This window comes from Nycticebus coucang, chromosome 22 (assembly GCF_027406575.1).
Source record: "Nycticebus coucang isolate mNycCou1 chromosome 22, mNycCou1.pri, whole genome shotgun sequence".
Classification (NCBI taxonomy): Eukaryota; Metazoa; Chordata; class Mammalia; order Primates; family Lorisidae; genus Nycticebus; species Nycticebus coucang.
Genome location: NC_069801.1, coordinates 9,389,519 through 9,414,079, shown reverse-complemented (window position 1 = coordinate 9,414,079; position 24,561 = coordinate 9,389,519). Strand labels below are relative to the sequence as shown.

Genomic DNA, 24,561 nt, shown 5'->3' with positions numbered 1-24,561 from the left:
CTATCCAGGGTAATAAAGTGAGACTGTCTCTAAAAAAAAAGAGAGAGAGAACACAGACATAGGGCCAGGTGCAGTGGCTCATACCTGTAATCCCAGCAGTTTGGGAGGTCAAGGCAGGTGGATTGCCTAAAGTTCAGGAGTTTGAGACAAGACTAAGCAAGAGTGACACCCCATCTCTTTAAAAAAAAATACTGGGCATTGTGGTGGGCACCTGTAGTCCCAACTACTTGGGAGGCTGAGCCAAGAGGATTGCTTGAGCCCAAGAGTCCAAGGTTGCTATCAGCTATGATGATACCATAGCACTCTACTGAGGGTGACAGAGTGAGACTCTGTCTAAAAAAAAAAAAAAAAAAAAACACACAGACATACCTTAGTTTATTGTACTTTGCTTTATTGTGCTTCACAATTTGTTGTTTTTTTTTTACAAATTGGCAATTGTGGCAACCCCCAAGCCAAGCGAGTCTATCAGCACCATTTTCCTAACAGCATGAGCTCACTTCATGTCTCAGTGTCCCATTTCAGTCATCCATGCAATATTTCAAATATTTTCATTATCATTGTATCTGAAAAGGTGATCTTTGATCAGTGATTCCTTTTTTTTTTTGAAACAGAGTCTCATTATGTTACCTTCGGTAGAGCGCTATGGCAACACAGCTCACAGCACAACCTCAAACTCTTGGGCTCAAGCTATTCTCTTGCCTCAGCCTCCCGAGTAGCTGGGATTACAGGTACCCGCCACAACACCTGGCTGTTTTTTGGTTGGAGTTGACATTGGTTAGCAGGTCCCAGCCGGGCTTGAACCTGCCAGCCTTGGTGTATGTGGCTGGTGCCCTACTCATTGAGCTATGGGCTCCAAGCCTGTGATCAGTGATCCTTGATGTTACTTTTTTTTTTTTTTTGAGACAGAATCTCACTTGATCGCCCTGGGGTAGAGTGGCATAGTGTTATAGCTCACAGCAATCTCAAACTCTTGGGCTGAAGTGATTCTCTTGCCTCAGCCTCCCAAGTAACTGGGACTACGGGCGCCCACCACAACGCCCAAGTATTTTTTAGAGATAGGGTCTCACTTTTGCTCAGGCTGGTCTCCAACTCCTGAGCTCCTTTGATCCAGCCACTTCAGCTTCCCAGAGTGCTGGGATTACAGGCTTGAGCCATTGTGCCAGCCTGATGTTACTATTGTAATTGTTTTGAGGCATCAAGAGCTGTACCAATATAAGGCTGCAAACTTAGTAAGTATTGTGTGTTCAGATTGTTTCACTGACCAGCCAACCCACTCTCCCCACATCTCCTCAGCCTCCCTATTCCTAGAGACACGACAATATTGACATTAGTCCAGTTAGTACCCTACAATGCCCTCTACATCTTCAAGTTGAAAGGAAGAGTCTCACTCAAAATCAAAAGCAAAATAAGTTTAGTGAGGGAGCCGTGTCAAAAGCTGATGTAGGCCAAGAGCGAGGCTTCTTGTGCCATATAGCCAATAGTGAACACAAAAGGAAAAACTCTTGAAGGAAATTAAGAGTGCCACTCCAGTGAACACATGAGCAATCAGAAAGTGAAACAGCCTTGTTGCTGATACGTAGAATGCTTCAGTGGTCTAGATAGAAGATCAAACCAGCCACAACATCCCCTTAAGCCCAAGAAGCCTAACCCACAGCAAGACTCTTAACTCTTTTCAGTTCTACAAAGGCTGAGTGAAGTGAGGAAGCTGCAGAAGAAAAGTAAGAAGCCAGCAGAGAAGAGTTCATGAGGGTTAGGGAAACAAGTAACACGTGAGTACAACATTAAGCAGTGAGTGTAACAAGTTAGAAGCTGCAGTAAGTTATCCAGATGACGGAGGTTAAGATCACTGATGAAGGTAGATAGACCAAACAACAGCTTTTCAATGTCGATGAAACAGCCTTCCTTTGGAAGAAGATGCCGTCTAAGACTTTCATCACGAGAGAGGAGAAGTCAGTGCTTGGCTTCAAAGCTTCAACTATGACACTCTTCTTGGGGACTAATACAGCTGGTGATTTTAAGTTGAAGCCAACGTTCATTCTGAAAATCCTTAGGGCCCTTAAGAATTATGTGAAATATACTCTGCCTTTGTTCTATGAATGAAAAAAGCAAAGCCCAGATGACACATCTGTTTACAACATGGTTTACTGAATGTTTTAAGCCCACTGTTGAGATCTACTGCTCAGAAAAAAAAAAAAAAAAATTCCTTTCAATATATTACTATTATTGACAATGCACGTGATAACCCAAGAGCTTTGATGGAGATGTATAAGGAGATTAATGTTGTTATCATGCCTTCTAACACAACATCCATTCTTTTATTTTTTTGAGATAGAGTTTTACTATGTTGCCCTTAGTAGAGTGCTGTGGCATCACAGCTCATAGCAACCTCCAACTCTTGGACTTAGGCAATTCTCTTGCCTCAGCCTCTCAAGTAGCTGGGACTATAGGCACCTGTCACAACTCCCGGTTATTTTTTATGTTATAGTTGTCACATTGTTGTTTAGCTGGCCCGGGCTGGGTTTGAACCTGCCAGCCCTGGTGTATGTGGCCAGCACCCTAACCACTGAGCTACGGGTGCCGAGCCCACGATATCCATTCTATAACCCATGAGTTAAGGAGTAATTTTGACTTTCAAATCTTAATCTTTAAGAAATGTATTTCATACAGCTATATCTGCCGTAGATAGTGATTACTCTGATGGATCTGGGAAAAGTAAATTGAAAACCTTCTGGAAAGAGGCGGCACCTGTGGCTCAAAGGAGTAGGGAGCCAGCCCCCTATGCTGGAGGTGGCGGATTCAAACCTAGCCCCGGCCAAAAACTGCAAAAAAAAAAAAAACCTTCTGGAAAGGATTCACCATTCTAGATGCCATGAACAATATTCATAAGTCATGGTGCGAGATCAGATTATCACCAAAGGGGGCTGAACGTAGTGGTTCGTGCCTATAATCCCAGCACTCTGGGAGGCTGAGGTGGGTGGATTGCCTGAGCTCGCAGTTTCGGGACCAGCCTGAGCAAGAGCAAGACCTCATTTCTAAAAATAGCCAGGCCTTGTGGCAGGTGCTTATAGTCCCAGCTATTTGGGAGGCTGAGGCAAGAAAATTGCCTGGGCCCAAGAGTTTGAGGTTGCTGTGAGCTGTGACACTAGGGCACTCTACTGAGGGCGACAAAACAAGACTCTGTCTAAAACACACACACAAAATCACCATTCACAGGAGTTTCGAAGTTGCTTTTGACCCTCATGGGTGACTTTGAGGGGTTCAAGACTCCAGTGGAGGAGGAGGTAACTGCAGGTGCGGTGGGAACAGCAAGAGAGCCAGGAAGCAGGGCCTGAAGACAGAACTGAATTGCTGCAATCTCATGATAAAACTTGAATGAACGAGGAGTTTGCTTCTTATGGGGGAGCAAAGAAAGTGGTTTCCTGATATGGAATCTACTCCTGGGGAAGATGCCATGAATATTGTTGTCATTACAATGAAGGATTAGAATGTTACAAAACTTAATTGATAAAGCAGTGGCAGGTTTGAGAGGATTGACTCCAATTTTTTTTTTTTTTTTTTGAGCAGAGTCTCACTATGTCGCCCTTGGTAGAGTGCTGTAGCATCACAGCTCACAGCAACTTCAAACTCTCGGACTTAAGCAATTCTCTTGCCTCCGCCTCCCAAGTAGCTGGGACTACAGGCACCCACCACAACACCCGGCTATTTTTTGTTGCAGTTGTCATTGTCGTTTAGCTGGCCAGGGCCAGGTTTGAACCCTCCAGCCTCAGTGTATGTGGCTGGCACCATAACCACTGTGCTAAGAGCGCCGAGCCTTCAATTCTGAAAGAAGTTCTGCTGCGGGTAAAATGCTGTCAAACAGCATCACGTGCTACAGAGAAATCTTTCATGAAAGGAAGAATCAAGCAATATGGCAAACTTCATTGTTATCTTATTAAAAAAAAATTGCCACTTTGATCAATCAGTAGCCATCAGCAGGGTGACTCTGATTGCCTCACCCCCCGCCCATCAGCAAAAAGACTCCCACTCCCTGAAGACTCAGATGATCTTTAACATTTTGTTGTTGTTTTGTTTTGCAGTTTGGCCGGGGCTGGGTCCGAACTCACCACCCTCGGTATATGGGGCCAGCACCCCACTCACTGAGCCACAGGCACCACCTGATCTTTAGCATTTTTTTGGCAATAAAGTGTTTTTAGATTAAGATATGTACACTATTGTGTTAGACATAATTCTGTTACACACTTAATAGACTACAGTATAATATAAAATATTATATGCACTGAGAAACCAGAATATTTATGTGACTTGCTCTATTTAGGGGGTCTGCCATTGAACCTGCAATGTCCCATAGATGTGCTTGTTCTTACTTTGTAGGGTTCACGTGAGGAACACACAAGGGGGCAGATTTAAACAGCCCAATACTGTGCCCATCACCAGTGAACGTTCATTTCTCCCCTTTTCCACTGTCTGAGCCTCATGAGGGGATTGCAGGAAGGATAGCGATGACATGACAAAGGAGCAGAGTGGAGCCTTAGTCCCTAAATTTATTATCTAGTCATTGAGTGAAAGTGCTTTATTTCTCCCATGATCTACAGAAAGAAGCCACTGTAGAAATTAGTTCCCCCAGGGACACACCCAGCCTCTCAAAGTGTAATCCATTCATCACCACTGGGAATGGTCCTCCGGTGGCTCACCAACTCCTCACCACCCCTTCTCTCCAGAGGACAGCTCATGTTCTTCCACCCACCTCCAGGACCAGGGATGAAACAAGAAAAGCCAAATTACCAGCCTCCCCGCAGAGGCCTGTCTCAGAAAGGACCATGCTCCTTGGTTGCCAATGCTCTCCAACCCCTGAATGGCCACCACAGGATGCGTTTTCGGGAGGTGGCTCCTGTTTCTCCAACAAGCCCACCTGCTGGTCAGCTGTGATCAAGAAGCCACCCCCTAAAAAAACAAAACCACACCAAATTGAAAATATATACATATATAGCAAAAGAAAGCACCCGCTGAGATTCCTTCCTCTCCCTGATTTCAGCACAGTAGTTCAACTGAAAACAAGTTAAGGGCATGCACAGAGTTCTATGTGCAATCAGCTTAAATCTTGGCCTAGAAAGTCCACTGATCAACCAGGAGCAGAGCCTCCTAAAGACCAGCTGGGGCCAGCATGGGCTCCTGAACATCCCTTTCTTTCCCCCCCCCTTTCTTTTTCTTTTTAAGGATACTGCAATAGAAATATATTAACAATGGCTTCAAATATCCAATATTTTTCTATCTTACATTTTAAACTAAAGTTCTAGGAGCCTATTAATCTTTATAAAGAACTCTCTTCACAGCACAGCTGTAGTTAACTTTAAACACAAAAATGTTCCCTTTGCGTTATACCCTTACAAATAAACATAATATATAGGTAAACGGGAAGTTCAGATTCTGCATCAAGCATTATTCAGTCTTACCTTTCTGCTATATACCTGGATATAGTCAAATCTACAAAGCTGAACATCCCTTTCAAAGGAATTTTTATTTGGTCAGCTTGCCCTGTGGTCCTGGACATCTCTTATCATTTCTAAGTACCTTAACTCAGAATCCAATTTAGCTTCTGTAGCAGAGCAAGAGTTGATGTCCACCCCACAATCAGAAGGAACCATTCACTCCCCCATGTTCAGTCCAAGCACCAGGTGGAACTGGAGGGCATAGGACCTGGACCTGGTCAGTCAGAATAGTCCATTCCCTTGGTTGTAGCAACTGGACACACTGCTCAGAAAGCCAACAGAACCATCCAGTTACAAAGAGTTTTTGCTGGGATTGCTGAGAATGAGAAAAGTCCATAATAATGAACTTAACTCGGGGAGAATGTAAGCAGGAAGCTGTCAGTGCCACCACATGGAGGGCCAAAGGGGAAGTTGATGCAGAGGACAGAGGAGCAGAGAAAAGAGAAGACAGCTGATGGCAGATGTGGGCTCCTGGATCAAATCTTGCCTGATAGAGGCCTAGAATTAATCGTGACCAAAGCCAATATATTCTCTCTCTGATTGAGGCCAACTTGAGTTGGCTCCATGTCTTGAAATAGAGGTAGTTCTCACTAACACATCTTCTGTCCCTTTGACTGTCTCTCTTTTTTTTTTTTTTTTTTGTTGCAGTTTGGCCAGGCCTGGGTTTGAACCCACCACCCTCGGCATATGGGGCCGGTGCCCTACTCACTGAGCCACAGGCGCCGCCCTTGACTGTCTCTTGATTTCCCTCCAGGGACCAGGTTGAGTTGGTTAGGCTCAGCCTTCATGGGTCTCTGGCTCAAGATTCAGCCTGCCTCCCAATTCCTCTCTTTGAAGGCATAACATTGCTTTTGGGCCCTTGATTAGAAGCTGAACTTTAACCCAGGAGCTCCAGAACTCCCCCAGTTCCAGCTCCCAGCTGTCTTCATCTGCCACTAGGTGCCCACCACTATGGAAAATCTATCCATCGTACTAACCAGCCATCAAAAAAAAAAAAAGATAGAGAATTTACATTTTTGTATTAACCTGGATGAAGTTGAAGCACCTTCTTTTTAGTAATGTATTACAAGACTGGAAAATCGAGTATTCAATGTACTAATATGAAACCAATAGAAAAACAAGTACACACCCATGAGAGAAAAACAAGTGTCTTTAAGAGGGAGAGGACAGAGTGGGGAAAGGGGAGGGGACAGGGGGATTGGTGAGCTCTTACCTAACAGGCACAATGTCAGGGTATACAGCATACGCCCTGGATGAAGGACTCAACTGCAACTCGAACTTTACCTTAGAAACACAAACTATGTAACCTAATCATTTGTACCCTCGTATTAATCTGAAATTTAAAAACAAAGAAAATCTATCCATTCTGTCTTAATTCTTCCAGCCCAGGCAGTTGAGACTCTAAGCGGAGAAGCTGGGAAACAGCGGGAAAAGTGTCTTTGTGCCTCCCCCCCCAAAGGAGGAAGGTGAGCCCAGTTTCTCTGCCACCACCACCACCCAGCAGCCCAGAATATCAGAGCCCCCACCTCTGAGCCACATTGGAGAAGCCTCAGGAGATGGTGTGTGATGTACCTGTGTTATTCTAAGGCCCAGCTGCCAGACACTTCTGTCACACACAGTCTGGATTGACCTGGGCAGTCTGAACTCTACCACGGTGAGCAACCCTCATTATAGGCCAATCCAGCTCAGGCTTCCCCAACAGGGAGCATGCACAGAGACCCCCACCCCCAGCCCCCAAACCTGTCTCTTCAACTGCCTTCCTCCTGACATTAGGAGCATGCACCGTGTGGTTCTAGAACTCAGACCTGGAGGAAGCCAAGAGCAACCTCTACCCCACCCCCATCCCTACTCAGAACCACCTAAACCAGGGGTCCTCAAACTACGGCCCGCGGGCCACATGCGGCGGTGTGATTGTATTTGTTCCCGTTTTTTTTTTTACTTCAAAATAAGATATGTGCAGTGTGTATAGGAATTTGTTCATAGTTGTTTTTTTTGTTTGTTTGTTTTTTGTAGAGACAGTCTCACTGTACCGCCCTCGGGTAGAGTGCCATGGCGTCACATGGCTCACAGCAACCTCTAACTCTTGGGCTTAGGCGATTCTCTTGCCTCAGCCTCCCGAGCAGCTGGGACTACAGGCGCCCGCCACAACGCCCGGCTATTATATAGTTGTTTTTTTTTTTAATTATAGTCCAGCCCTCCAGCGGTCTGAGGGACAGTGAACTGGCTCCCTGTTTAAAAAGTTTGAGGACCCCTGAGAGTCCCACAGGAGGCTGGTTGACAGTGGAAAGCGCCCTTGGGGGCCAGCAGGAAAGAAAGTCGGTCACAACCCCTTTATAAAATGGACTAGCACATTCATAATCCTCATGGAGCTGGGGAAATACAACCAGCCCAAGTCAATGGTGTTGAGCACTCCGTGAAAACCATCCTCCAGGTGGCACCAGGTCACAGGCACACCCAGGTCTTCCAGCCTCTTCTTGTACAACAGCGAATGGTCACGGATGGCGTCATATTCACAGCTCACGATGCAAGCTTCTGGGAGCCGGGATATGATGTGATCTTCTGCAATCAGGGGCGAGCACTTTGAATCCAGAATAATATTGGTCTCCAGGTAAGCATCTTCATTGAGGGGTGCGGGGGGCACTGCCCTGTATCCTGTCTTCTTAAACCGCTCTGGAATGTTTTCTGGTCCCAACCACTTGCGATATTTTTCCCAGACACTGGCAGGCAAATGAGCATTTTTCCTGATGGTATCTTCCCAGGAAGGGCTGAAATCCAGGAAACAAGAAATGCAGTAGAAGAGAGTATTCCATTGGAGGAGCGGGACCTCAGAGTTCTGCTGGCAGGAAGGGAGCTGGAAGTCTATGGATTGGAGGAAAGCACAGATCAGAATCTGGGCACGAATCCGGGGCAGCTCTGGATGGTCCACGAGTTGCTGACAAATCACCGCTGCCACTCCGCCTCCCACACTGTCGCCACAGACCACAACACGCGCTGGATCCACCCCATACGCCTTCAGGGACTTCAGGAAGTGGATAGTGGCCACGGTGCAGTCTCTTAGAGGCACTGGGAACTTGAACTTGGGTAACAGGCGGTATCTAAAAAGGAACCAAGGGACTCCATTTACATTCACTAGCCTGGCAGAGCTAAAAATACCTGCGCCTAGCATCTCTGAGCCCAGATTTCTTCCATTAACTTCCCTTTCTGAAAACCAGCAGGTGAAGTTGGGTGGGAGGCATCAATGAGATGACAGATGTCAAGCCCTCATGCCTGGCACTCATGCTCAGTAAGTGGGGTCTCAGTGCTCTGTCAGGGGACCGGCTGTGACACATCTACCTGCTGGCCAATGACTTAAACATCACCGACACCAGTCCCGTCTGATGTTGCCTCTCCCCTCTCCCTGCTCCTGGCTTCCTCTTTCATAATTCTTTTATGAGCAACTTCCAGGCTTGCATGGACTTTGATTGTAATCTAATCCTGCCATGGCCACAGATCTGTGGGGAGATCCTGTAGACTTAAATACAGCAGGTCCTCAAATAATATTGTTTTTGTTCAACATTGTTTCATCGTAAGAGAAAAAAAAAAATCGATCCCCAGCCAGGGCCACTGTGTGTGCAGAGTCTGATCGTGTCTGTGTGGGTTTTCTCTGGCTATGCCGGTTCCCTCCCATACCCTGACGATCTGCAAGTTATATTCCCTGGCCTGTCTAAATTGTCCTCATCTGAGAGAGTGTGGGTGTGACTGTGCCCTGCGAGGAGACGGCGTCTGGCCCAGGGTTGGCTTCTGCCTTGTGCTCTGAGCTGCCAGGCAAAGTTCCAGCCACCCATGACTCTGAAGTGGAATAAGTGGGCTGGAAGACGCATAAATGAAGGAATATGAAAAAAATGACTATAAAGGGGGTGGCGCCTGTGGCTCAAAGGAGTAGGGCGCTGGCCCCATATGCCTGAGTTGGCGGGTTCAAACCCAGCCCCAGCCAGAAACTGTAAAAAAAGAAAAAATGACTGTAAAATAAAAATGCATAAAGTATACATAATCATACATGACTATAAACAATACAATATGAAGGTGTCCACAGAGCCCACCTCATTAGTGGTGGTTTGTTTTTGAACTCCGTGGGAATGGGAAGGGCTCAATTTTCCCTTTGCAAACATTTATTCCCTGATTGAACCTACCACTACTACCACCACCAGCAGTCACCGATTCACCAAAAGGGGGGTAAATAACTATCTCGCTTTGATTAATCTTTTTTTTTTTTGAGATAGAGTCTCACTTTATTGCCCTCGGCAGAGTGCCATGGCCTTCATAACCCACAGCACCCTCAAACTCCTGGGCTCAAGCGATTCTCTTGCCTCAGCCTCCCAAGTAGCCGGGACTACAGGCGCCCACCTCTATTTTTAGAGATGGGGTCTTGCTCTTACTTAGGCTGGTCTCGAACCCATGAGCTCAGGCAATCCACCCACCTCGGCCTCCCAGAGTGCTGGGATTACAGACGTGAGCCACTGCACCCGGGCCTGATTAATCTTTCTTAATTGTATGTACAGCTCACGTTTATTTCAATGTTTAATACAGTATTACAAATCTTTGGTCTTCATTTAAAAGTTTAGTAATTTTTTTTTTTTTTTTGTAGTTTTTGGCTGGGGCCAGGTTTGAACCCACCACCTCCAGTATATGGGGCTAGTGGCCTACTCCTTGAGCCACAGGTGCTGCCCAAAAGTTTAGTAATGTTTTGGTGACCAGAAATATGCTATAGGAACTTAACTCTTTACAAATTTGTCACCTCACCTATGGTAAAATTGGTTTCATTTAAATTCCAAACACCTGCCAATGACATTAAGCAAGGACCACTGAAGAAAGATAGCACTCTTCCAAATAAGCTGTGCCAACTCGAGGCCACTGCTGCCAGGCCGGTCTGGCATTGCTATAGACCTTCCCATTTTCTCAAGAGATTCCAGAAATCCAGATTTTGTGAAAAATGTCATCTTTTTTTTTTTTTTGAGACAGAGTCTCACTCAATCACCTGCAACAGAGTGCCACGGCATCCTACCTCATAGCAACCTCAAACTCCTGATGGCTCAAGCCATCCTCTTGCCTCAGCCCTGAGTAGCTGGGACTACAGGTGCCCACCACAACACCCAGCTATTTTTAGAGATGGCATCTTGCTCTTGCTCAGGCTGTTCTCAAGCTCATAAGGTCAAGCAATCCACCCACCCCAGGCTCCCAGAGTGCTAGGATTACAGGCGTGCACCATTGCATCCAGCCAAAATGTCATCATTTTTAAATGCTGGCTACAACATTTGTTTTTAAAGGAAACACTCTATGAGACCGACAGGGAAATTTTCTCCCAGCCATTTCCATTCTGGCACCTTCCAGGCCACCCTGGAATAGTCAATGCTGGGACAGCAAATGCTTTTTGGCTCCAAAATCCTATCTACCTTGGATTCAGAAAATAACCTTCTGGCAGAGATTTTCTTGCCTGTTCTACAGATGTTCTCATGATTTGGCACAACTGGAAGGGTAAGGTGTGCAGCGCCAGCGACTGGGTGGAGATGTCCATCCCACTGCAGAGATCACACTGAGCCCAGAACTGTAAAGGGAAGGGTGTGTCTAGTTCCCAACCCTCTCATCGTTACTTACATCTTTATTTTTTATTCTCCTCAACTAAGAAAGCTGGGAAATGTATCCCCACCAAGACATTGGCAACTGGTATTTCTTTCCTACATGTGTATTTTTTAATTTATTTTTTATTTTTACTGAGACAGAGTCTCACTCTGTCACCCTAGGTAGAGTGCCATGGTGTCATCACAGCTCACAGCAACCTCAAACTCCTAGGCTCAAGCCATCCTCTTGCCTCAGCCTCCCAAGTGGCTGGAACTACAGGCGCTCACCACAAAACCCAGCTCATTTTTTTTAGTTTTAGTAGAGATGGGGGTCTTGCTCTTGCTCAGGCTGGTCTTGAACTCTGAAGCTCAAGCAATCCACCTGCCTCAGCCTCCCAGAGTGCTAGGATGACAGGTGTGCACCACAGCACCAGGCCACTGTATGTGTATTTAAAAGAAACTGAAGGAAGAGCTTAATCAGGAGGATCACCCGTGTGATGAGGTGTCAGCAAGACAGGAGACCCAGGGAGGACCCAGCCCAGGACTCCCTCTATTCAGTGCCCACCACGCCCTCTCTGAGGCTCTAAGCACTTAGAAATAGATAGGGGCAGAGTTTGCAGTTGTCCTAGGGATGAACCCGGGCACCGCAGGCATTTAGCAGAGGGAGATGCTAAGTGTCTGGAATGTGTAGGGCTGTTTTGTCCAAAGAAGAGCTATTCCACCCCAAAGAGTCCACATGGTGAAGCTCTGCACCTTATCTGCTTAAACAAGACCTCTTCCCACCCAGCTTCCAAATGGGAGGCTGCACAAAATGACTCTATGTAACACCCCCAAGGGTCCTGGCGCGAAGGAAGCAGTCCCTCCTTCTTCACCTCTCCGTCCCTCCTCCCCCTCCCCTCCTTTCTAGCCCCTGCTCCTCGTCTTCCTTCAGCTGCCACCTGCCCTCCATTCCCACCCCACATCTCTCCAAATCAGAGCCTGGCCCCCTGCCACCTCCCCACCCCTCTCCCCTTTACTCACCCCACTGCCAAAACCACAGAGTCACTCTTCTTGGACAAAAGACAGCATATGCCATGGTGGGTTTCTGGAAAATAAAGTTTTTTAGCATTCACTAGGAGGTTTGCTTTGCCAGCGGGGTGTCCTGCAGACAGGGCACCAGGGTGCACCCTGACTAGATTTTCCTCTCTGCCTTCTCGTTGATTCATCTCCGTGGTGCTAACAGAACAGCTCTCCCTAAGATACACAGCCCACCCCAACAAATTCTACAATTCACCAAAAATATCTCAGAAACTTTGTAGAACAGTGGTTTAGGGTGTAAACTCTGGATTCAGATAGACTGGAGTTCAAATCCTGGCTTTACCTCTCTTTATTTGGTTCAGACAGAGTCTCACTATGCTGCCCTCAGTAGAGTGCTGTGGCATCACAGCTCACAGCAACTTCCAACTCTTGGGCCTAAGCAATTCTCCTGCCTCCGCCTCCCAAGTAGCTGGGACTACAAGCCCCCGCCACAGCGCCCGGCTATTTTTTATTGCAGTTGCCGTTGTCATTTAGTTGGCCCGGGCCAGATTCAAACCTGCCACCCTTGGTGTATGTGGCTGGCACCGTAGCCACTGTGCTACAGGCCCTGAGCCTTTACCTCCTGTTAGTTGGAGCTAAAATAATGCCCAGCAAGTCACTGAACCTCTCTAAGGCTTGATTTCCTTGTCTGCAAGGTGAGGATAATGACAATATTTACCTTGTTGGGCTGTTTGGGGCTTAAATGAGATAATTTGTATCGTGCCTGCCATGTAAGTATTAATATTGATAAATATCAATTAATAAATAGTGATAATTAATAAATAGTGTCATATAGACTGAACCAAAACCACCATTGTATTAAACCCCTTATTCTCAAAGTCAGCTACACTGGGACCTTGACTTTGGACAGATTAGAAAGCACTATTAAAACCAAATGAAGGTGTTTCCCCCTGTAAGTTGCAGAGAAGCAAATTAAGGTAATAAAATTGTCTCGAGTTTTTCTTCTCATTAATTTTTTGCAAATATTCCTGTTAGTCTGTACTAGAATTTGTCTCATAAAATTCCTGATATGGAACAAAGTATTTTGATTATTTTCATTTATATATCCTAGGCTGGGTGGCTCACATCTGTCGTCCCAGCACTTTGGGAGGCCAAGGCAGGAGGATCGCTTGAGGCCAGGAGTTAAAAACCAGCCTAGACAACACAGTGAGACCCCATCTCTAAAAAAAAAAAAAAGTTTCTAATTAGCTGGGTATGGTGGTACATACCTATAGTCCCATTTACTCAGGAGGCTGAGGCAGGAGGATCATAGGAGCCCAGGAGTTTAAGGCTACAGTGAGTTATGATGTGAGTTCTGATGATGTCACCACACTGCTGTCTGAGTGACCAGGCAACACCTGATCTCAAAAAATAAAATAAAATACTTTATTTCCCACTAAATAGAGGTATCTGTTGTACAACATGCATTAAGTGCCACTGGTGCTATCTTTTTATTTTTATTTATTTATTTATTTTGATAGAATCACACTTTGTCACACTGGGTAGAGCACCGTAGCATGTGGACTCAAGGGATCCTCTTGCCTCCGCCTCCCAAGTACCTGGAACTACAGGTCCCCTGACGCCATACCCAGCTAGTTTTAGAGAGTGGTGTCAAACTCCTGAGCTCAGGTGATCCACCCACCAATACTATTCTAAAATGATGCATTTGATGTTATGTGTATTTCATAATACATATATAATAATACTTATATGCATATGTATATGCATGCATGAAGGACTACATTTACAGTATCATTACATGACAGCACCCTTAATTACACTGAAGTAAAGACTATGTCCATATGATGGTACACATTTCATATTTTTGCCTCTTGAATGATCTGGAAACCATTAGCTGCACTGGTGCTCCCTAGTTATAGTAGGGGCACGTAAGCCCCAGGAAGATGACCACTCTTTTAGGTTAAGAGGCAACCTGCACCCTCCCGGAGGTCAGAGGAAAGGCGCTCTTACTCAGGCTCCCCATCATGGTCCCGCCCCCGTGGAAGTAAATAATGCCAGGCCTGGGGGTGCAGATGGAGGACTTGGGCTGGTACAGCTTCACGGGGATGGTCCCAAAGCGGAGATCTGTGACCACGACATCCGGGTCCTTCTTCAGTGGCCTCAGATTGTGTATGAAACGGACAAACTGGGGCATGGAACAGATTCGCAGCTTCTCAAATATTTGCCCCTATCGGAGAGAGGACAGGAAAAGAGTCGAGAAGGATTTCCACCTGGGCCGGAGTCCTCTGCCACATCCACCCTCCGCAGGTGGAGAGAGGAGTCTTGGGAAGTTGCAGCCCGGCGGGACCAGCCCTGGCCAACCCCTCAGGGCCCCCACCCAAGCCCTCTCCCTGATGTCTTACCCCCCAGCTGCAACGAGCCAGCCTCCTGGCCACCTGTGACAGTGCCTCTACCTACCTGGAACCTCTCTGCCAGGGCCTGCTCCTCCTGGACCTCAACCCCCCTACTTTCAGGGGGGCCTTCCTGAGCCCAGCCAACCTGGCCACCCCGAAACATCTATAGCTAACTGTATGGTAGTTTTTTTTTAATAAAGGCCAAAAGGGGAGTTCATATCTTTTGAAGATACCTACTGAAGTATTTTTTAACAAAATAATACAAGGTCCTAGATTACTTCTTTTAACTATTTTATTTTATGTTATTTATTTAGAAAGAGTCTCACCATGTCGCCCTCAGTAGAGGGCTGTGGCGTCACAGCTCACAGCAATCTCTACCTCTTGGGCTTAAGCGATTCTCCTGCCTCAGCCTCCCAAGTAGCTGGGACCACAGCCACAACACCCAGCCATTTCCTGTTGCTGTTGTCATTATTGTTTTAGCTGGCCAGGTGGGTTCAAACCTGCCGCCTCAGTGTATGTGGCTGGCACTGTAACCACTGTGCTATGGGTGCCGAGCCCTAGATTTACTTCTTAAGAAAAGAAGAACGAGGGGAAAGGTGGTGGTACAGATGAAAGAAGCCTCACCAGGAATAGGTGACATCAATGCCCCAGGGCAGGCACACAGGCTTTCCTTACACCCTTGGATCTTCTTTGGCATACCTCTAAAGTTTGCACAATAAAAAATAAATAGGCTTGGCACCTGTAGCTCAAGCGGCTAGGGCACTAGCCACATACACCAGAGCTGGTGGGTTCAAAGCCAGCCCGGGGCCTGTCAAACAACAACTCTACCCAGAGTGACAGCTTGAAGCTCTGTCTCAAAAAAAAAAAAAAAAAAAAAAGAATAAATAAGTAGGTGAAATCAATATATGTGTTCCCCTTTTACACACACTCACTCACATACACACACCTCCAACTGTGTGCGTGCACATGGCCGCAGCAAGTTCAGGTTCTACTCGATTGTGTTGCTTTATGACTTCTTACACTTTCTTTCTGACCTCAGGTCCCAGGATTTGCTTCTCTCTCATAAAAAAAATTTTTTTAAATAAATAAACAAACAAAGTGAGCTCTCCCTCTCTGGCCAGAGGGTTCTGGCCATTGGTGAAACCTGTGGGCCTCATCTCAGGACATTTTCTTTTTTTTTTTGAGTCTCACTTTGTTACCCTCAGTAGAACCCCGTGGCATCATAGCTCACAGCAACCTCAAACTCCTGGGCTCCAGTGTTCCTCTTGCCCCGGCCTCCAGAGTAGCTGGGAGTACAGGCACCTGGCTCTATTTTTAGTTTTCTATTTTTAGTAGACATGGGGTCTTGCTCTTGCTCAAGCTGGTCTCAAACTCCTGAGCTCAGCCAATCCTCCCACCTTGGCCTCCCAGAATGCTAGCTCAGAACATTTTGAATACACAAACTACATGGGATTACAAGGGAAGGCAATTTTATTTAGTTATCAAAATATTGAAATAGTATATGATGTAATAATAAATGTGCTTCCTTATTAGCACAGCAGGTAAGAAGATCTAGCTGCCAGTCTGATGCCACCCTAGTTTCAAAGATTCCTAGGAGAATACGAGATTTTCCTTGATATCTATAACAGATTTACTATGTTGGGCAAATATCCCTGACTCCTCTTGACGACAAAGTCACACTCCTGCTGTCCGGTTACAGTGTCTTGACTTCATTCCTAATGGAAGGAAATGCTACTTTTCCATTTGAGGTCAGTCATGAATAATGGGGTCATTTTGATGCCCCCATCCAAATTCCCGGATCCTTTGCATTCTGTCACCTCCGGGGCTCCGGGAACCCCAGGTGAGAAGCCTCGCTCTGCCCCACCGCCCGGTTTTGTCTTCCTTGTTGTGTTGGCCAAAGCTGCTTATTTGTAGCTTATCTATTTGTGGGTTTCTTGGCCGCCTCTCCGCCCCACCCCACCCCCACTGCCGTGAGACTTCCTGAAGGCAGACACCTGTCTGGGACTTTGATTCTGCCACCTGCCATCGTGGACCCTAAGAGTCCAGCGAGGGTGCATGACACCTAGCAGGCACCTAACACATCCTTGAGTAGAAAAATAAATGCATCAACAAATAGCAACAACGGTTTATATTGCTGGAAGACTCACTCCATAAATACTCCAGTATTCGTTTAACTAGAAGCCAGGCATTGTAATATACCCTCCAGATAACTTCATTTGTAGAGTCCCCACCAAATGCCCCTTGGGAACCCAGACTGTAGACTGTGAGAATCAAGGCCAAGACAACCTCAGGACCCAACCCTCACGCCTTGTAAAAGCAGACCTGGAGGGGAGCCCCCCTCAGGCCCCCATCCACACTTTCTCATGAGAAGAGGTGTTTGCCATCACTCCTCATTATGTAAGAAACATAGGAAAAGCATTTTCTATATTCAATTTCTGACAACCCTCTGGAAAAGCGCAATGAGTCCATACCAGCAACAGTGACACAGTTCTTACCAGGAGTTATTTACATGTATTTTAATAAATCGCACGCGCCAGGAACAAGAAGCAGAGTCCAACTATATTACCTAAACAGTTTTCCATTTCTCAAAAGCAACCAAATTTTTTCTTGAAACCAAATTCTGTTTTTTTCTCACTAATTTACTACTTGTTTCTTTATGTGTGTGTGGGGGGCGGGTTCTGGCTCTAGCTAGCAGGTAGATAGAAATTGGGGCCCACGGCTCAGCACCTATGCTCAGTGGTTAGGGCGCCGGCCACATGCAGTGGGACTGGTGGGTTCAAACCTGGCCTGGGCCTGCTAAACAACAATGACAAAAACATAGCCAGGCATTGTGACGGGCGCCTATAGTCCCAACTACAGGGAGGCTGAAGCAAGAGAATGGCTTGAGCCCAAGAGTTTGAGGTTGCTGTGAGCTGTGACGCCCACAGTACTCTACCGAGGGCAACAGAGTGAGACTCTGTCTCAACAAAAAAAAAAAAAGAAGAAGAAGAAAAGAAAAGAAATTGGGCCCAAAGATTCATAAAAATTCATTCCTATCTTCCCAGCCTCACAGATGGTAAGCATTGTGAAGAATGTAAGTGTATGTGTCACCAATGAACTGTACACTTAAACATGGTAAAGATGGCAAATGTCATATATATTTTTTACCTCAATAAAAAAAAAAAAAAATGGACACAGTGGCTGACACCTGTAATCTCAGCACTCCGGGAGGCCGAGGCAGGTGGATTATGAGCTCACGAGTTTGAGACCAGCCTGAGCAAGAGCAAGACCCATGTTTACTAAAATAGAAAAACCGAGGCAAGAGGATCGCTTGAGCCTGAGTTGGAGGTTGCTGTGAGCTATGACACCATAGCACTCTACCCAGGGTGACAGCTTGAGATTCTGTCTCAAAAAAAAATGGATGGGGCTGGAACATATTCTTCTTAGCAAAGTATCTCAAGGATGTTTTCAGCCCTACTAGGAAACTAATTCATATGAAAACTATAACCCAATTATAGCCTAAGAATATGGGGAAAGGGGAAAGAAAGAGGAACAGGAAGAGGGGAGGACGGGTGGAGGGAGGGTGATTGGTGGGACCACACCTACGGTGCATCTTACAAGGATACGTGTGAAATTTACTAAATGTAGAATATAAATGTCTTAACACAATAATTAAGAAAATGCCAGGAAGGCTATGTTAACCAGTTTGATGAAAATATTTCAAACTGTATACAAAACCAGTGCATGGTACCCCATGATTGCATTAATGTACACAGCTATGATTTAATTAAAAAAATTAATAAAATGAAATGAAAGATATATTCCACCCACCAAAAAAAAAAAAAAAAAATAGGTGGGTTAAAGTGGCTCATACATGTAATCCTAGCACTCTGGGAGACCATGGTAGGAGGATCGCTTGAGGCCAAGAATTTGAGACCAGCCTGAATAACATAGAAGACCTGTTCTCTACAACAGATAGAAAAATTAGTACAGGCGTGGTGGCTCACACCTGTAATCCTAGCACTCTGGGAGGCCAAGGTGAGTGGATTGCTTGAGCTCCCAAGTTCAAGACCAGCCTGAGCAAAAGCGAGACCCCCACCCCCCCATCTCTAAAATAGAAAAACTGAGACAAGAGAATTGCTTGAACCCAAGTTGGAGGTTGCTGTTAGCTATGACGCCATGGCACTCTACCCAAAGTGACAACTTGAAACTCTGTCTCAAAAAAAAAAAAAAAAAAATATATATATATATAGAAAAATTAGCCAGGCACTGGGGCAGGTGCCTATAGTCCCAGCTACTCAGGAGGCTGAGGCAGGAGAATTGCTTGAGCCCAGGAATTTGAAGTTGCCATGAACTATGTTGACACCAGGGCACTCTAACCTGGGTGAAAGAGAAAGACTCTGACTCAAAAACAAATACATAATAAAACATTAGCCCAGAACCTGGGCTGGAGTAAACAAACAAAACAAAAAAATTCAAACAGGAGACAGGTAGGGGAGAGAACTGGTCTTTTTTTTTCCATCTGTTAAACAAGAAAACAAGCTCTTCCTTGTGTTTTGCAGGTATCAGCCCCGTCCAGCTTCAGAAACACTGTGAGAGGCTGCAAACCACCTAACAGGGATTATTCAGGATTGAGAACATGCTATCAGCCCTACTGCAGGCCTCATGACACCAGTATTAATTCAATAGAAGCTTCTGGTATGTGATTTTCCCCAACCCAAGCCCCAAACTCACCCATGTCACCAACAGCAGAAAAATACAGTGGAGGACCCGCAGTTTCACAGGGTGGCTGATAGCTGCAGGGATGTTTGCAGTGAGAAAATGGGTGCAGATTACCCACAGCCCGACCCCCAATGAGAAAATGCAGGCCGCAGCGGAGAGGAGAGCCAGGCCCAGGATTACCATGCTGTTTCTAACTCAGAGGAGGCCGAGAGGAAGCTGTGCTCCTCAGAGGCTCGTGAGCACATGGTTTGCAGCCAGTAGTTTCTTCCACTTATGTGTCGCCACCTGCCCTCCCACCTCTCCATATCCGACAAACATTGGCCAGCCCAGGTGAGTCATAGCCTCAGGTGAGAATGTCTTTCTAGGACAGGGCCCTTGCAGAAGAGATAGTGGCCCATCTGGCCTGATCCAGCTGGTAAACTAAGTTCTAGAGTTCCGCTTTAAATCTTGGCACTGCTGCTAGAAATGGCCTTGGAGAGGTCACCATGTCCCAGTGGATATTGCAAAAATGATTCCCTCCACTTGCCCTCAGTCCTCATCACTCACCCCCCAATTCTGCTTCAGCAAGTCTTGCTGTCCTTCAGTCACCGTGGGGGCCCCAGGGCCTTTGCATCTGCTGTCCTCTGTGCACCATGCCTCCCCAGATGGGGACTGGGGCCAGACTCCCTCCCTCATCTCCCACCAGTCTCAGCTCAAATGTCACCTTACCTGGGAGGTGGTCCCTGGACACTTAGTTTAAAATTTAAACCCTCACCAGCATTCCTTGGCCCCATTCCCCACCACTGACTCTGTCTGGCCTTTAGTATTACCACATTCTTTACCCGTTTGTTTATTGTCTGTAGAAAGTCACTTCTGGGAGGACAAGGATTTTCACTGTGTACTGTTTCAGCCCCAGAAGCTGGATGGATCCCGGTTTGCCACTTGGTAGGTGCTTAGCAAACATCTGTTGAATGAACGAACAAACACCCAGGCTCAGTCCTCTTTATCGTAAAGCAGGAACCACTGAGCTCACTTACCTTTCCAGGTTGCTGTCACTGTTCAAAATCTCCCCTAATGGTAAATTCTGACATCATTAGTAACCATGACTGTATCTGGTGTGTCTCCTGCCTCCCTCAGGGGTGGGAGGTTCTCAAACAGGTGGTTCTCAAACAGGGGAGATTTTTACCTTCCAGAAGATATCCTGGCAAAGTCTGGAAACATTTTTGGTTGTTGCAGCTCAGGGAAGGGGCAGTGGCCCTGGCATCTCATGGCTAGAAGCCAGGGGTTGCTAAACGTCCCACAGGGCACAGGCCAGTCCCACGACTAAGTTACCCAGGCCGATGATTTCAGCAGTGACAAGGTTGAGAAACCTGCATTAGCAATACTTGGCTTTGAATCCTGGCTCTGGCAAATGCCAGCATTCTGATCCTGAGCGAGTTATTTACACTCTCTAAGCCTCAGTTTCCAAACCTGTAAAATAAGGATGATAATGATAGGACTCCCCCTGGGATGGCGGCTGCATCAGAGGTGTGGCACGCACACATGTGCTTACATGGGATCATATGTGACACGTTCTCTGTAACTTGCTCTTGGCATTATCCACGTCAATCCATTTGACCCTTCACGTAACTTTCAGTGATTACAAAATGCAGGCGTATCTCAGAGATATTGCAGGTGTAGTTTCAAATTACCTCAAGAAAGTAAATACCACAATTAAGCAAATCACACAATTTTTTTTGTTTCTCAGTGCATATAGGGTTAGACTGGGCACCGTGGCTGACACTTGTAAGAAGGAAGAATCAATCAATGTGGCAAACTTCATTGTCTTATTTTAAGAAATTGCCACAATCACCCCAATCAATATGGAGTACCAGCCCCATATACCAAGGGTGGCAGGTTCAAACCCAGCCCTTCTCTGGGAGGCCAAGGAATGAGTATCCCCTGAACTCCAGAGTTTGAGACCAGCCTAAGCAAAATCGAGACCCTGTCTCTACTAAAAATAGAAAACTTAGCCAGTGTCATGGTGGGCACCTGTAGTCTGAGCTACTCAGGAGGCTGAGGCAGGCAGATCGCTTGAGCTCAGGAGTTTGAGACCAGCCTGAGGAGGAGAAAGACCCTGTCTCTACTAAAAATAGAAAACCTAGGTCCGGCGCAGTAGCTCACACCTGTAATCCTAGCACTCTGAGAAGCTGAGGTGGGAGGAGTGCTTGAGCTTGGGAGTTTGCAACCAGCCTGAGCAACAGCAAGACTCTGTCTCTACTGAAATTAGAAAAATTAGCCAGTGTTATGGCGGGCGCCTGTACTCTCAGCTACTCGCGAGGCTGAGGCAGGAGGATCACTTGAGCCCAGGAGTTGGAGGTTGCTGTGAGCTAGGCTGAGGCCACTGCATTCTAGCCTGAGAACAGAGTGAGACTCTATCTCCAAAACAACAACAACAAAAAGTTATAATGCCACACTGTAGTCTATTAAGTGTATAATATCATTGTGTCTACAAATGCACATCCCTTACTTTATTTATTTATTTTGAGAGTCTCCTTTTGTCACCCTCGGTAGAGTGCTATGGAGACATAGCTCACACAGCACTTGAGACTCTTGGGCTCAAGTGATCCCCTTGCCTCAGCCTCCCAAGTAGCTGGAACTATCAGCGCCCGCCACAATGCCTGGCTATTTTTACAGGTGGGGAATCGCTTTGGCTCAGACTGGTCTCCAACCTGTGAGCTCAGGCAATCCACTCGCCTCAGCCTCCCAGAGTGCTAGGATTACAGGTGTGAGCCACCACACCCAGCCACATCCCTTACTTCAAAAATACTTTATTGTAGGCAATGCCTGTGGCTCAGTGACTAGGGCGCCAGCCTCATATACCAAGGGTGGCGGGTTCGAACCAGACCCCAGACAAACTGCAAGAACAACAAAAAAATAGTCAGCCATTGTGGCAGGTGCCTGTAGTCCGAGCTACTCAGGAGGCTGAGGCAAGAGAATCGCCTAAGCCCAAGAGCTGGAGGTTGCTGTGATGCCATGGCACTCTACCGAAGGCAACAAAGTGAGACTCTGTCCCTGAAAAAAAAAAAAAAATACTTTATTGCTAAAAATGATAATGATCATGTCTGTCTTCAGTGACTTGTAGTCTTTCTGGGGGTGAAGAATCCTGCTTCAATGTTGGCAGATGCCGTCTGATCAGAGTGGTGGCCACGGAAGGCAGGGTGATTGTGGCAATTTCCTCTCTCTCTTTTTTTTTTTTTTTCAGACGGAGCCTCAAGCTGTTGCCCCAGGTAGAGTGCCATGGCATCACAGCTCACAGCAACCTCCAACTCCTGGGTTCAAGCGATTCTCCTGCCTCTGCCTCCCAAGTACCTGGGACTACAGGCACCTGCCACAACGCCCGGGTATTGTTTGGTCATAGCCGTCATTGTTGTTTGGCAGGCTGGGCTGGATTTGAACTCATCAGCTCAGGTGTATGTGGCTGGCGCCTTAGCCGCTTGAGCCACAGGTGCCGAGCCAGCAATATCTTAAAATAAAACAACAATGAAGTTTGCCACATTCATTGATTCTTCCTTTCATGAAAGATTTCTCTATAGCCCGTGATGCTGTTTGATAGATGTTTTTTTAATTTATTTATTTTTATTGTTAAATCATAGCTGTGTACATTAGTGCAATCAAGGGGTACAATGTGCGGGATTCATATACAATCTGAAATAGTCTCATGCTGTTTGATAGATTTTATCCACAATTGAACTTCTTTCAAAATTGGGGTCAGTCCTCCCAAACCCTGCCACTGCTTTGTCAATTAAGTTTATGTAACATTCTAAACCCTTTGTCATCATTTCCAGCAGTGTTCCTGGCACCTTTCCCAGGAGTAGATTCCAACTCAAGAAATCACTTTCTTTGCTCATCCATAAAAAGCAACTCATCTAGGGCAGTGCCTGTGGCTCAAAGGAGTAGGGCGCCAGCCCCATATGCCGGAGGTGGTGGGTTTAAACCCAGCCCTGGCCAAAAACTGCAAAAAAAAAAGCAACTAATCTGTTCAAGTTTTATCATGAGATTACAGCAACTCCGTCATGTTTTTAGGCTCCACTACGAATTCTAGTTCCCTTGCTCTTTCTACCACACCTGCAGTTACCTCCTTCACTGGTGCCTTGAACCCCTCAAAGTCACCCATGAGAGCTGGAACCAATTTCTTCCAAATTTCTGTTAATGAAGGGGGTTCTCTAACTTGGGGTGATCATCCCTTTTTCCAAGAGTCAGGGAGAATCCTGATCCATGAAGTTTCTACCTCCAAGTCCTGGGTGAGAATTAGTTCCTGATATCATGGAGGGAACTTTATGAAATCCCACACATTTTCATACTATCCCATATCACGAAGCATCTTTTATGCTCATCATCACTTCAAAATGTGGTCGTTAGTACAGTTACCGCTAGATCTTAATGCTCTTCTTTAAAAAGCACGCATATTACTGCATCAGAAATTAAAAAAAATATTTCAACAACTGCATTGCAATAGAATTGCTGTCTTGGTAAACCTATGTCCGTTTTGTAGTTGTTTAAAAACATTATCCATATAAAAAAAGCATTAAAAAATATTCTGAGAAGACGTCTGTAGCACAAAAAGATTAAGAATCTTTGTGAATTAACTAAGAATCTTTTCTTGAGACAGAGTCTCATTATGTCACCCTCGGTAGAGTGCTGTGGCATCACAGCTCACAGCAACCTCCAACTCCTGGGTTCAAGCGATTCTCCTGCCTCCACCTCACAAGTAGCTGGGACTACAGGTGCCTGCCACAATGCCCAGCTATTTTTTTGGTTGCAGCCATCATTGTTGTTTGGGAGGCCTGGGCTGGATTCGAACCCACCAGCTCAGGTGTATGTGGCTAGCACCTTAGCCGCTTGAGCCACAGGCACCAAGCCCTAACTAAGAATCTTAATTAAGATTAAGTCAACTATCAGTCTGGAGCATTGAGTGTTCGGGAAGGAGTGGAAGATGTCAAACCATTCCTGTCTGTCTGTAGGACTAGTTCATGCTGTCCAACAGTCAGCTATTATGACCTTTATATGGATTAACAAAGCTATTGTGAGGATTACTCCCTCCATGGGCTCCATCTAACACAGATGTTGTGTTAGAAGGCATGAAAATGTTAATCTCCTTGTATATCTCCCATCAATGCTCTTGAGTGATTAAATGCATTGTCAGTGAGCAGTAATATTCTGACAAGAATCTTTTTTCTGAACAGTAGGTCTCAATGGTGGTCTTAAAATATTCAGTAAACCATGCTGTCAATAGATGTGTTGTCAAGAGCACAGAGTAGATTTAACTAACATAAACTTGGGCCCTAGGATTTTCAGAATGGTAAATGAGCATTGGCTTCAACTTAGAGTCACCAGCTGTATTAGCCCCTA

The 24,561-nt window shown here is 46.0% G+C and overlaps 1 protein-coding gene and 1 long non-coding RNA gene across 5 annotated transcripts; one reads left to right on the top strand and one right to left on the bottom strand.

Moving 5' to 3' along the window:
- Window positions 1–5,205: 5,205 nt before the first annotated feature.
- Window positions 5,206–20,011, bottom strand: AADACL3 (arylacetamide deacetylase like 3). Of its 4 annotated transcripts, XM_053576710.1 has the most exons (5): window positions 19,738–19,864; window positions 19,204–19,265; window positions 14,108–14,324; window positions 12,101–12,164; window positions 5,206–8,581 (listed from the first exon to the last, which is right to left on the bottom strand). In XM_053576710.1, the coding sequence occupies exons 3-5, from the start codon at window positions 14,289–14,291 to the stop codon at window positions 7,807–7,809; spliced, it is 1,023 nt and encodes a 340-aa protein (XP_053432685.1). In that variant the 5' UTR covers window positions 14,292–14,324; window positions 19,204–19,265; window positions 19,738–19,864; the 3' UTR covers window positions 5,206–7,806. The 4 variants fall into 4 exon arrangements, with proteins under 4 accessions (XP_053432685.1, XP_053432683.1, XP_053432684.1 ...); XM_053576708.1 differs by lacking the exon at window positions 19,204–19,265 and having other exon boundaries at window positions 19,738–20,011; XM_053576709.1 differs by lacking the exons at window positions 14,108–14,324; window positions 19,738–19,864 and adding an exon at window positions 19,372–19,496.
- Window positions 18,929–22,701, top strand: LOC128575229 (uncharacterized). Its single transcript, XR_008376954.1, has 4 exons — window positions 18,929–19,167; window positions 19,391–19,521; window positions 20,034–20,115; window positions 22,415–22,701. It is a non-coding gene; the product is annotated as an uncharacterized LOC128575229 (long non-coding RNA).
- Window positions 22,702–24,561: the final 1,860 nt, after the last annotated feature.

What these genes read in the sequence shown, in the direction of transcription:
- AADACL3 (XM_053576707.1), bottom strand. Translation starts at nt 19,374, where the DNA reads ATGGTAATCCTGGGCCTGGCTCTCCTCTCCGCTGCGGCCTGCATTTTC. An exon ending in GACCATGATGGGGAGCCTGA is followed by an intron (nt 12,165 to 14,107) that starts GTAAGAGCGCCT and finishes TTTATTTTCCAG; the next exon opens with AAACCCACCATGGCATATGC. An exon ending in TCTGTGGTTTTGGCAGTGGG is followed by an intron (nt 8,582 to 12,100) that starts GTGAGTAAAGGG and finishes GTTCCTTTTTAG; the next exon opens with ATACCGCCTGTTACCCAAGT.